At 49.9% G+C, this 12238-nt stretch overlaps 1 protein-coding gene across 1 annotated transcript in view; it reads left to right on the top strand.

Moving 5' to 3' along the window:
• Positions 1–12238, top strand: part of LOC141245030 (solute carrier organic anion transporter family member 1A2-like) — a 37052-nt gene that overhangs the window by 11459 nt on the left and 13355 nt on the right. Inside the window, exons 2-3 of the mRNA XM_073669034.1 lie at positions 5628–5726; positions 7891–8127. Of these exons, the coding sequence (XP_073525135.1) occupies positions 5628–5726; positions 7891–8127 (336 nt within the window). The remainder of the gene's footprint in view (positions 1–5627; positions 5727–7890; positions 8128–12238) is intronic.

Genomic DNA, 12238 nt, shown 5'->3' with positions numbered 1-12238 from the left:
TGTTACATCGTGTCTTATCCTCCAGTCCCCTCCAGAGCTGCAGTCACTATTCTGCTGTTACATCGTGTCTTATCCTCCAGTCACCTCCAGAGCTGCAGTCACTATTCTGCTGTTACATCATGTCTTATCCTGCAGTCCCCTCCAGAGCTGCAGTCACTATTCTGCTGTTACATCGTGTCTTATCCTCCAGTCACCTCCAGAGCTGCAGTCACTATTCTGCTGTTACATCATGTCTTATCCTCCAGATCTGCACTCACTATTCTGCTGTTACATCATGTCTTATCCTGCAGTCACCTCCAGAGCTGCAGTCACTATTCTGCTGTTACATCGTGTCTTATCCTCCAGTCACCTCCAGAGCTGCAGTCACTATTCTGCTGTTACATCATGTCTTGTCCTCCAGTCACCTCCAGAGCTGCACTCACTATTCTGCTGTTTCATCGTGTCTTATCCTCCAGTCACCTCCAGAGCTGCACTCACTATTCTGCTCTAACATTGTGTCTTATCCTCCAGTCACCTCCAAAGCTCCTCTCACGATTCTGCTGTTACATCGTGTCTTATCCTGCAGAGCTGCAGTCACTATTCTGCTGTTACATCATCTCTTATGCTGCAGTCACCTCCAGAGCTGCAGTCACTATTCTGCTGTTACATCCTGTGTTATGCTCCAGTCACCTCCAGAGCTGCACTCACTATTCTGCTGTTACATCATGTCTTGTCCTCCAGTCACCTCCAGAGCTGCAGTCACTATTCTGCTGTTACATCATGTCTTATCCTCCAGTCACCTCCAGAGCTGTAGTCACTATTCTGCTTTTACATCATGTCTTATCCTCCAGTCACCTCCAGAGCTGCACTCACTATTCTGCTGTTACATTGTGTCTTGTCCTCCAGTCACCTCCAGAGCTGCACTCACTATTCTGCTGTTACATCGTGTCTTGTCCTCCAGTCACCTCCAGAGCTGCACTCACTATTCTGCTGTAACATCATGTCTTATCCTCCAGTCACCTCCAGAGCTGCACTCACTATTCTGCTGTTACATTGTGTCTCATCCTCCAGTCACCTCCAGAGCGGCATTCACTATTCTGCTGTTACATCATGTCTTATCCTCCAGTCCCCTCCAGAGCTGCAGTCACTATTCTGCTGTTACATCGTGTCTTATCCTCCAGTCACCTCCAGAGCTGCAGTCACTATTCTGCTGTTACATCATGTCTTATCCTGCAGTCACCTCCAGAGCTGCAGTCACTATTCTGCTGTTACATCGTGTCTTATCCTCCAGTCCCCTCCAGAGCTGCAGTCACTATTCTGCTGTTACATCGTGTCTTATCCTCCAGTCACCTCCAGAGCTGCAGTCACTATTCTGCTGTTACATCATGTCTTATCCTCCAGATCTGCACTCACTATTCTGCTGTTACATCATGTCTTATCCTGCAGTCACCTCCAGAGCTGCAGTCACTATTCTGCTGTTACATCGTGTCTTATCCTCCAGTCACCTCCAGAGCTGCAGTCACTATTCTGCTGTTACATCATGTCTTGTCCTCCAGTCACCTCCAGAGCTGCACTCACTATTCTGCTGTTTCATCGTGTCTTATCCTCCAGAGCTTCAGTCACTATTCTGCTGTTACATCATGAATTATCCTCCAGTCACCTCCAGAGCTGCAGTCACTATTCTGCTGTTACATCGTGTCTTGTCCTCCAGTCACCTCCAGAGCTGCACTCACTATTCTGCTGTTACATTGTGTCTTATCCTCCAGTCACCTCCAGAGCTGCACTCACTATTCTGCTCTAACATTGTGTCTTATCCTCCAGTCACCTCCAAAGCTCCTCTCACGATTCTGCTGTTACATTGTGTCTTATCCTGCAGAGCTGCAGTCACTATTCTGCTGTTACATCATCTCTTATCCTGCAGTCACCTCCAGAGCTGCAGTCACTATTCTGCTGTTACATTGTGTCTTATCCTCCAGTCACCTCCAGAGCTGCGCTCAGTATTCTGCTCTTACATCATGTCTTATCCTCCAGTCACCTCCAGAGCTGCAGTCACTATTCTGCTGTTACATGGTATCTTATCCTCCAGCCACCTCCAGAGCTGCAGTCACTATTCTGCTGTTACATCGTGTCTTACCCTCCAGTCACCTCCAGAGCTGCACTCACTATTCTGCTGTTACATGGTGTCTTATCCTCCAGTCACCTCCAGAGCTGCAGTCACTCTTCTGCTGTTACATTGTGTCTTATCCTCCAGTCACTTCCAGAGCTGCACTCACTATTCTGCTGTTACATCGCGTCTTATCCTCCAGTCACCTCCAGAGCTGCAGTCACTCTTCTGCTCTTACATTGTGTCTTATCCTCCAGTCATCTCCAGAGCTGCACTCACTATTCTGCTGTTACATTGTGTCTTATCCTCCAGTCACCTCCAGAGCTGCACTCACTATTCTGCTGTTACATTGTGTCTCATCCTCCAGTCTCCTCCAGAGCTGCGCTCAGAATTCTGCTGTTACATTGTGTCTTATCCTCCAGTCACCTCCAGAGCTGCGCTCAGTATTCTGCTCTTACTTCATGTCTTGTCCTCCAGTCACCTCCAGAGCTGCAGTCACTATTCTGCTGTTACATCGTGTCTTGTCCTCCAGTCACCTCCAGAGCTGCAGTCACTATTCTGCTGTTACATCGTGTCTTGTCCTCCAGTCACCTCCAGAGCTGCACTCACTATTCTACTGTTACATCATGTCTTGTCCTCCAGTCACCGCCAGAGCTGCAGTCACTATTCTGCTGTTACATCCTGTGTTATGCTCCAGTCACCTCCAGAGCTGCACTCACTATTCTGCTGTTACATCGTGTCTTGTCCTCCAGTCACCTCCAGAGCTGCACTCACTATTCTGCTGTTACATTGTGTCTTGTCCTCCAGTCACCTCCAGAGCTGCACTCACTATTCTGCTGTTACATTGTGTCTTGTCCTCCTGTCACCTCCAGAGCTGCACTCACTATTCTGCTGTAACATCATGTCTTATCCTCCAGTCACCTCCAGAGCTGCACTCACTATTTTGCTGTTACATCGTGTCTTATCCTCCAGTCACCTCCAGAGCTGCACTCACTATTCTGCTGTTACATTGTGTCTTATCCTCCAGAGCTGCACTCACTATTCTGCTGTTACATTGTGTCTTATCCTCCAGAGCTGCAGTCACTATTCTGCTGTTACATTGTGTCTTATCCTCCAGAGCTGCAGTCACTATTCTGCTGTTGCATCGTGTCTTATCCTCCAGTCACCTCCAGAGCGGCAGTCACTATTCTGCTGTTACATCATGTCTTATCCTCCAGTCCCCTCCAGAGCTGCAGTCACTATTCTGCTGTTACATCGTGTCTTATCCTCCAGTCACCTCCAGAGCTGCACTCACTATTCTGCTGTTACATCGTGTCTTATCCTCCAGTCACCTCCAGAGCTGCACTCACTATTCTGCTGTTACATCGTGTCTTGTCCTCCAGAGCTGCACTCACTATTCTGCTGTTACGTCGTGTCTTGTCCTCCAGTCACCTCCAGAGCTGCACTCACTATTCTGCTGTTATATCGTGTCTTGTCCTCCAGTCACCTCCAGAGCTGCAGTCACTTTTCTGCTGTTACATCATGTCTTGTCCTCCAGTCACCACCAGAGCTGCAGTCACTATTCTGCTGTTACATTGTGTCATCCTCCAGAGCTGCAGTCACTATTCTGCTGTAACATCGTGTCTTATACTCCAGTCACCTCCAGAGCTGCACTCACTATTCTGCTGTTACTTCGTGTCTTATCCTCCAGTCACCTCCAGAGCTGCGCTCAGTATTCTGCTGTTACATGGTGTCTTATCCTCCAGTCACCTCCAGAGCTGCAGTCACTATTCTGCTGTTACATCGTGTCTTGTCCTCCAGTCACCTCCAGAGCTGCACTCACTATTCTGCTGTTACATCATGTCTTGTCCTCCAGTCACCACCAGAGCTGCAGTCACTATTCTGCTGTTACATTGTGTCATCCTCCAGAGCTGCAGTCACTATTCTGCTGTTACATCGTGTCTTGTCCTCCAGTCACCTCCAGAGCTGCAGTCACTATTCTGCTGTTACATTGTGTCATCCTCCAGAGCTGCAGTCACTATTCTGCTGTTACTTCGTGTCTTGTCCTCCAGTCACCACCAGAGCTGCAGTCACTATTCTGCTGTTACATCGTGTCTTGTCCTCCAGTCACCTCCAGAGCTGCAGTCACTATTCTGCTGTTACATCATGTCTTGTCCTCCAGTCACCACCAGAGCTGCAGTCACTATTCTGCTGTTACATTGTGTCATCCTCCAGAGCTGCAGTCACTATTCTGCTGTTACATCGTGTCTTGTCCTCCAGTCACCTCCAGAGCTGCAGTCACTATTCTGCTGTTACATTGTGTCATCCTCCAGAGCTGCAGTCACTATTCTGCTGTTACTTCGTGTCTTGTCCTCCAGTCACCTCCAGAGCTGCAGTCACTATTCTGCTGTTACATCATGTCTTATCCTCCAGACACCTCCAGAGCTGCGCTCTGTATTCTGCTGTTATTGGTTGGGTTCTTCCATATTACATGATATAATAGTCTCTGCACATACTCCGCAGTGTTGCGGGGAGATGATGATGGTTTATATACAATGTATCACTGTGACTTGTCCGTTTTATTCACCTCTTTCATTACCTCTGTATATTAATCATCCATTATTCTGCCAGTTAGCGACACGTGATGAAACGTTCCCAGTGTCCAGTCACAGAGGCGGCCGTCGGCCACTGTTCACACCTGTGATCTCTGGGAGGACAGTAATGGAGGAGACATTCCCATATAAGATAGTACGAGGCTGATGCACTCAGCTCCCGCCATGGTGTCGCTCTGCCGCAGGTTCTGCTTCTCTCTGGTGACGTCGCTGCCTCATTTCCTCATTCTCGTTTGTTATTGTGAGAAAAAGTCACATGAGAACGAGAACCTAGAAAGTGACGAAAAGATATAATGTAACAAATGTGGTGCGGAGCGGCCAGGAAGGTGGTGGTGATAATAGTGGTGGATGATGATGATGGTGATGATGGATGATGATGATGATGATGATTATGGATGGTGATGGTGATTGATGGTGGTGATGATGATGATAGGGATGGATGATGATAGTGGTGGTGATTGTGATGGATGGTGGTGAGGATAATAATGGGGATGGATGATTATGGAGGAGGTGATGGATAGTGATGATGATGATGGTGGTGGAGATGGATGATGATGGTGATTGATGGTGGTGATGATGATGCTGGTGGTGATGGATGATGATGATGATTATGGGTGATGATGGTGATGGATGGTGGTGATGATAATAATGGGGATGGGTGGTGGTGATGATAGAGTAGGTGATGATGTTAATGGTGGTGATTATGAATGGTGGTGATGATGAAGATGGTGGTGATTATGGATGGTGATGATGATGATAATGGGGATGAATGATGGTGATGGATGATGATGATGGTGGTGATTATGGATGGTGGTGATGATGATGGTGGTGATGATGATAATGGGGATGGATGATTATGGAGGAGGTGATGATGTTAATGGTGGTGATTATGGATGGTGATGATGAGGATAATGACACTACTGATGTTGATGGCGTTGTTGTCTCCTCTGCAGGGATCATACAGACGCTGTCCATCCTGGGGCCGCTCCTCGGGTCGCTCCTCGCCTCCTTCTTTGCACAGCTCTATGTGGACATCGGTTTTGTAAATCTTGGTAATTGTTTTGTTGTAATCTTAAAGGGCAACTAACCTAAAATTGTAGTTGTTGTAACAGTGTAGACTCCGCCCTCTGCAGTCTCCTCCCTGCTGGCTCTTCCCTTCTAATAAACCTCTTCCTCTCTGTTGACCCCTCAATTCCTGTATGCTCATTCCTCCCTGTAGTGTCTTCCCTCTCTGTAGACCCCTCCTTGCCTGTAGAATCCTGCACCAACCCTGTAGGTTCCTTTCTTGTCAGGGATTGACAGGGGCGACACCGGGGAGATCACACAATATCCCACCGCTGCCGTCACTCTGTCAGGATTGTCAGATATTCACGCACACACGATCCTGATTACTTACTACATAGCTATCAGCAAGTGAGCAGAGAGCGTATGGCGTACACACCTCTGGATTCCAATGCATGGAATATGTGTATACGCCCCCGTATAGTCACTGCCAGCTTCACGATAGCCCAATTAATATCATTCGCTGCCACCACCAATCAGATTTGAAATACAGGCCTGATCGGTTGCCTGCTTTCTGGTAGCGTATATGGCTTCGGGGGAGGAACGATTACAGGACAAAAGAAACAGGACTATTAAATTTTATATTTAATCCCAAAAAGGAGGCAGTGTTTAGGAAAAATATATAAAAGGTTTTACAAAATTAGACATTACAATACGGAATATACAGTTACACAAATAAAATGGGATTAAAGAAGAACTTACTATATGGATCGCAGAGACAATTCAGTTTAGCTGGAGGGGAGGCGCTCCAATTCGACTGTTATCGAACGGGACCCCTTTCTTATAGAATATATACCTCTCTGCAAGGAGTATGGACCCATCTTCAGCTGGGTCTTTTATGCCGAAGGGGGGACCTGCCCAAACACCCCCTGTGATGACATCATGTGGGCGTGGCTCCACCCTATATGTTTTTATTTAAACATCTAACTTCCATGATAACTTCTCGCTGATTGATCGCAGAAGCTCGCAAGTGACGCCATATTTTGTATTACGAATTTACCTTTCTTTAGAGACCACACATGGCACAGCTGCGGTCTGTCATTTTGTACTTTTGCATTACAGCTCACCGGAAGGGCGTACAGATTTGGAAGATTATGCTTTTGGGTTCCTTAGCTGACCCTGCCACTAAAAATATGTGTCCCATGATTATTGGAAGTATAGAACTTCCGATATTCTATATTTCGTGTCGGTGCCGGTGAGACTGTAGATATCTGTTTCAGCAAATGGGGCACGCCCTGGGGGTGAGAGAGAGTTCTTTTGAAGCCAGGGACTGCATCCTTCTCACCTAGGTGTATATTTATCACAGGCCTCTGCTACTATAAGCTCCATTTGTATGGTAATGAGTTTGCCACCTCAGGCCTATACTGCTATTTGCATAGAAGCAATTGTTCCTTAGATTGTCAGCTCTTCTACTCTGACAAATGGTAGATAGGGGAGGAGGAAAAGAGAGAGAGGGAGAGATTTTCCATATTTTTATGACACTCCTAATAATCTGCACCGTCCCTGTGGACCCTTCGCTACCTGTAGACTCCTCCCTTCCTGTAGTCTTCAACCTCCCTATAGGTTCCAACCTTTCTGGAAGCTCCTCCCTCTATAACAGCTCCTTCATTCCTGTAGACCCATCCCTTCCTGTAGGCTCCTCGCTCTATGTAAGCTCCTCCCTTCTTTTAGGCTCCTCCTTCTATGTAGATCACTCCCTCTCTGTCAGCTCCACCCTCCCTGTAGATCTGTAAACTCCTCCCTCTTTATAGCACCTCCTTCCCTTTCAGCTCCTCTCTCCCTATTGGCTACTCCTTCCTTGTAGATCCTCCAATCTTTCAGACTGTAGACTCCTCCCTCTTTGAAGCCCCTCTCTGTAGGCTCCTTGCTCCCTGTAAATCCCTCTCTCCCTGTAAACCCCTCCCTCTTTGTAGCCCCTCCTTCCCTGCCAGCTCCTCCCTCCCTGTTGTCTCCTCCTTCCCTATAGATCCTCCAATTTCTATAGGCTCCACCCTCCCTGTAGATCTGTAGACTCCTCCCTCATTGTAGCCCCTCCTCCCTCATTGTAGCCCCTCCTCCCTCTTTGTAGCCCCTCCCTCCCTGTAGACTTCTCTGTCCCTGTAGACCCTCGGGGTTATGTAGCGGATGGTGATTTCTCTGTTCTGGTTCTCACAGATGACATTTTCCTCACTGCGTCAGATGCTCGCTGGGTTGGGGCCTGGTGGATGGGCTTCCTGGTTAGTGGGGTCTTGAGCCTCCTTGCTGCCGTCCCCTTCTGCTTCCTCCCAAGGTCTCTGCCCAAAGAAGGACAAGAGGATCAGAGTGATCAGAGTGAGCTGCGGGAGACGATGCGCCCCCCAAAAATGGAGGATGGCACAGAGAGCGGCAAGAAGGAAGAAATCGCGGCACAAGGTGCGGAGGGTCTGCAGGGTGATCATGTGACCCAGAAATAACATCTAACATCTGCAACAACCCCAAGAAAACACCTGTCATAACTGAGTACACCCCTGTATTATCAGTACCTTATACTGTATCACCAGCAGTGAGGAGAAGCAGTTAGAGGGAGAGGAGGTGCAAGAAATACAGAGAGAGGGAGAGGAGGTGGAAGAAGGACAGAGAGAGGGAGAGGAGGTGGAGGAAGGGGAGAGAGAGAGGGAGAGGAGGTGCAAGAAGTACAGAGAGAGGAGGTGGAAGAAGACAGAGAGAGGGGGAGGAGGTGGAAGGAGGACAGAGAAGGAGAGGAGGTGAAGGAAGGGGAGAGAGAGAGGTAGAGGAGGTGCAAAAAGAACAGAGAGAGGAGGTGGAAGAAGGACAGAGAGAGGGAGAGGAGGTGCGAGAAGTACAGAGAGAGGGAGAGGAGGTGGAAGAAGGACAGAAAGGAAAGGTGGATGTCACGGGTGTGTCAGGTTTGATAGACAGTCATACGGGGTCCGGCTGTAGAAGGTCGCTGCATCTGGCCTTGCAAACATCTTCTTGATCCTTTTTTGATCCCTCTCGCTTTAGGACCCAGCGGTGATCCTCACCTTGCTTGGGGATTATACCTTTAGGACCCAGAGGTGATCCTCACCTTCTGCTGCCAATTAGCACGCCTTTGCTGTATCCTTAAATACACTCAATTTCTCCAGAGAGTTGCTGGTGATGGAGTGTTCTGATTCGGTTCAGGCCTGGAATTCTAGTAGTCGGCTAAAATTTTCTTGGAGTTCCTTTGTGGATTGTTGCCGTTTTCTCTCTGCTGTCACCTTGAAGCTAAGTGTATTCCCTTGTTTCTACTTTAGTTTGCAGTGAGGCTGACTAGTGCTCACCCCTCCCCCTCCCTACCTAGGGCATAACTTTAGGGTCAGCTAGGGCCAGGTTTCCTGCTCAGCGATAGGTGCAGAACCCATATAGGGTCCATATGGGGGTCAGGGTTTGTTGTTTGAGCTGTTTAGGGGTCTGCCCTCCCACTTTCCCTATTTGTAGAGCACCCTTCCCTTTTTCTGTTGTTATACGCTGGGTTCTTCCCATACCCACCATTACAGTGGAAAAAGGAGAGAGAGAGGGAGAGGAGGTGTGAGAAGTACAGAGAGAGGGAGAGGAGGTGGAAGAAGTAGAGAAAGAGGAGGAGGAAGGAGAGGGAGGGAGAGGTGGTGGGAGAATGAGAGAGTGAGAGGAGGAGAGAGAAGGAAAGATATAGGGAGATGAGGTGGAGAAGGAGAGAGAGGGAGAGGAGGTGGAAGAAGGAGAGAAAGAGAAGGAGGAAGGAGAGGGAGGGGGAGGGGGAGGGAGAAGGAGAGAAAGAGAAGGAGGTGTGAGAAGGAGAGAAAGAGGTAGAGGAGGTGGGAGAAGGAGAGAGAGGGAGACGAGGTGGGGGAAGGAGAGAGAGGGAAAGGAGGTGGGAAAAGGAAAGAGAAGGAGAGGAGGTGGGAAAGGAAAGAGGGAGAGGAGGTGGGAGAAGGAGAGAGAAGGAGAGGAGGTGGGAGGAGAAAGAGAGGGAGAGCAGGTGAGGTTAGGAGAGAGAGGGTGTCATGGGTGTGTCAGATGTGACAGTCAGTCACTCTGCAGTTGGCTGCAGAAGATCTCTTTCTAAATCTGTCTTACTTTTGGACCCAGTGGCTACCTCCCTCCTGCTCTGATTGATACACTGGCCTGGGTGTTTAAATGCTTTCAGTTTGCTACAGGGAGGCGCCAGAGATATTCACATGTTCCCTTGTGAAGGCATAGAGCTATTGCAGTCTGCTTACTTCTTCTCTGGTGCTTGGAGGACGTTTGGTGTAATCTCTCTGAAGTCGGCTCAAGCTAAGTTGCTTGCCCCTGTGTTTGTGTCCCTTGTTGTCTTTAGTTGTTTAGTGGGGAATGACCAGTGCTCACCCCCACCCCACTTTCCTATCCAGGGCCAAGTTCTAGGGATATACAGGGCTTAGTTTTCCTGTTCGGCGATTGGAGAGGAACCAATATAGGGACGGTAGGGGACACAGGGTAATATTAGGTTAGCCTAGGAGGTCTCCACTCCCCCTCTCCCTAGTGTCTGGGCTCCCTTCCCCTCATCCCATCGTGTTGCACTTTGTCTTTCCTACACTGTGCGTGACAGAGGGAGAGGAGTTGGAAAGAGGGGAAGAGGAGGTGGGAGAAGGGGAGAGAAGTAGAGGAGTTGGAGAATGAGAGAGAAAAAGAGGACTTGAACTCTATAGCGCCACCTATTGGAAGCAGCAATCCTAGAAGCTACAATCAACCCTCTAACGAGTCGTGCAATATGACTTAGGATAAAAGTCAAATCAGAATCTCAATTTGCAGACACGGCGTTTCGGGCTGTTGGCCCTCGTCAGTGCAAAGTATGAGAACTGATTTGGCTAGTTGAGATGCTCTGGACTGAGGTCTAAGGGGGGACGTTTCTCCTTGTGGAGAGTGACACACCGGCTCTGGAACGTCAAGGTAAGGAGGCTTATTTGCCATGCAATGCTCCACTGGGAAATTTAATATGCAAATTGCCTCTTCAGAGAAAAAGAGGACTTGAACTCTTTAGCACCACCTATTGGACATGCCAGAGCCAGTGTGTCATTCTCTACAAGGAGAAACGTTACCCCTGAGAAGGAGAGAGGGAGACAAGTTGGAGAATGAGAGAGAGAGGGAGAGGAGGTTGGAGAAAGAGAGAGAAGGTGGGAGGAGAGGAGGTGGGAGAAGGAGAGAAAGAGTGAAGAGGTGGGAGAAGGAGAGAGAGGGAGAGGAGGTGGGAGATGGAGAGGAGGTGAGGGAAGGAGAAAGAGGGAGAGGAGGTGGGGGAAGGAGAGAGGGGGAGAGGAGGTGGGAGAAGGAGAGAGGGGGAGAGGAGGTGGGAGAAGGAGAGAGGGGGAGAAGAGGTGGGGGAAGGAGAGGGAGAGGAGGTGGGGGAAGGAGAGAGGGGGAGAGGAGTTGGAGAAGGAGAGAGGGGGAGAGGAGATGGGGGAAGGAGAGGGAGAGGAGGTGGGGGAAGGAGAGAGAGGGAGAGGAGGTGGGGGAAGGAGAGAGGGGGAGAGGAGTTGGAGAAGGAGAGAGGGGGAGAGGAGGTGGGGGAAGGAGAGGGAGAGGACATTTGGGAAGGAAAGAGAGGGAGAGGAGGTGGGGGAAGGAGAGAGGGGGAGAGGAGGTGGGGGAAGGAGAGAGAGGGAGAGGAGGTGGGGGAAGGAGAAGGAGAGGGGGTGGGGGAAGGAGAGAGAGGGAGAGGAGGTGGGGGAAGGAGAGATGGAGAGAGGAGTTGGAGAAGGAGAGAGGGGGAGAGGAGGTGGGAGAGGGAGAGAAGGTGAGGGAAGGAGAGAGAGGGAGAGGAGGTGGGGGAAGGAGAGAGGGGGAGAGGAGTTGGAGAAGGAGAGAGGGGGAGAGGAGGTGGGAGAGGGAGAGGAGGTGAGGGAAGGAGAGAGGGGGAGAGGAGGTGGGGGAAGGAAAGAGAGTGAGAGGAGGTGGGGGAAGGAGAGATGGGGAGAGGAGTTGGAGAAGGAGAGAGGGAGAGGAGGTGGGAGAGGGAGAGAAGGTGAGGGAAGGAGAGAGAGGGAGAGGAGGTGGGGGAAGGAGAGATGGGGAGAGGAGTTGGAGAAGGAGAGAGGGGGAGAGGAGGTGGGAGAGGGAGAGAAGGTGAGGGAAGGAGAGAGAGGGAGAGGAGGTGGGGGAAGGAGAGATGGGGAGAGGAGTTGGAGAAGGAGAGAGGGGGAGAGGAGGTGGGAGAGGGAGAGAAGGTGAGGGAAGGAGAGAGAGGGAGAGGAGGTGGGGGAAGGAGAGAGGGGGAGAGGAGGTGGAGGAAGGAGAGAGAGGGAGAGGAGGTGGGGGAAGTAGAGAGAGGGAGAGGAGGTGGGGGATGGAGAGAGGGGGAGAGGAGGTGGGGGAAGGAGAAGGAGAGGAGGTGGGGGTAAGAGGGAAGGTGAGATAATTATTTCGTTGGAGAGTGCTGGGTTTGGGGATAATGAAGGAGAGGTAGTATTAGTGGAGCAATAACTGAACTGTATGGACCAATGTAAGTGTGGGAAGATAAGGCGGTAAGTACGGTTAATAAGCAGTTGTAGCTCTTTCTTTCTGGCTC

This window comes from Phyllobates terribilis, unplaced genomic scaffold, assembly GCF_046119375.1.
Source record: "Phyllobates terribilis strain yellow unplaced genomic scaffold, ASM4611937v1 Scaffold_1728__1_contigs__length_221790, whole genome shotgun sequence".
Lineage (NCBI taxonomy): Eukaryota > Metazoa > Chordata > Amphibia > Anura > Dendrobatidae > Phyllobates > Phyllobates terribilis.
Note: the sequence above shows the minus strand (reverse complement) of the source record. Positions and strands in the feature narration are given on the sequence as shown.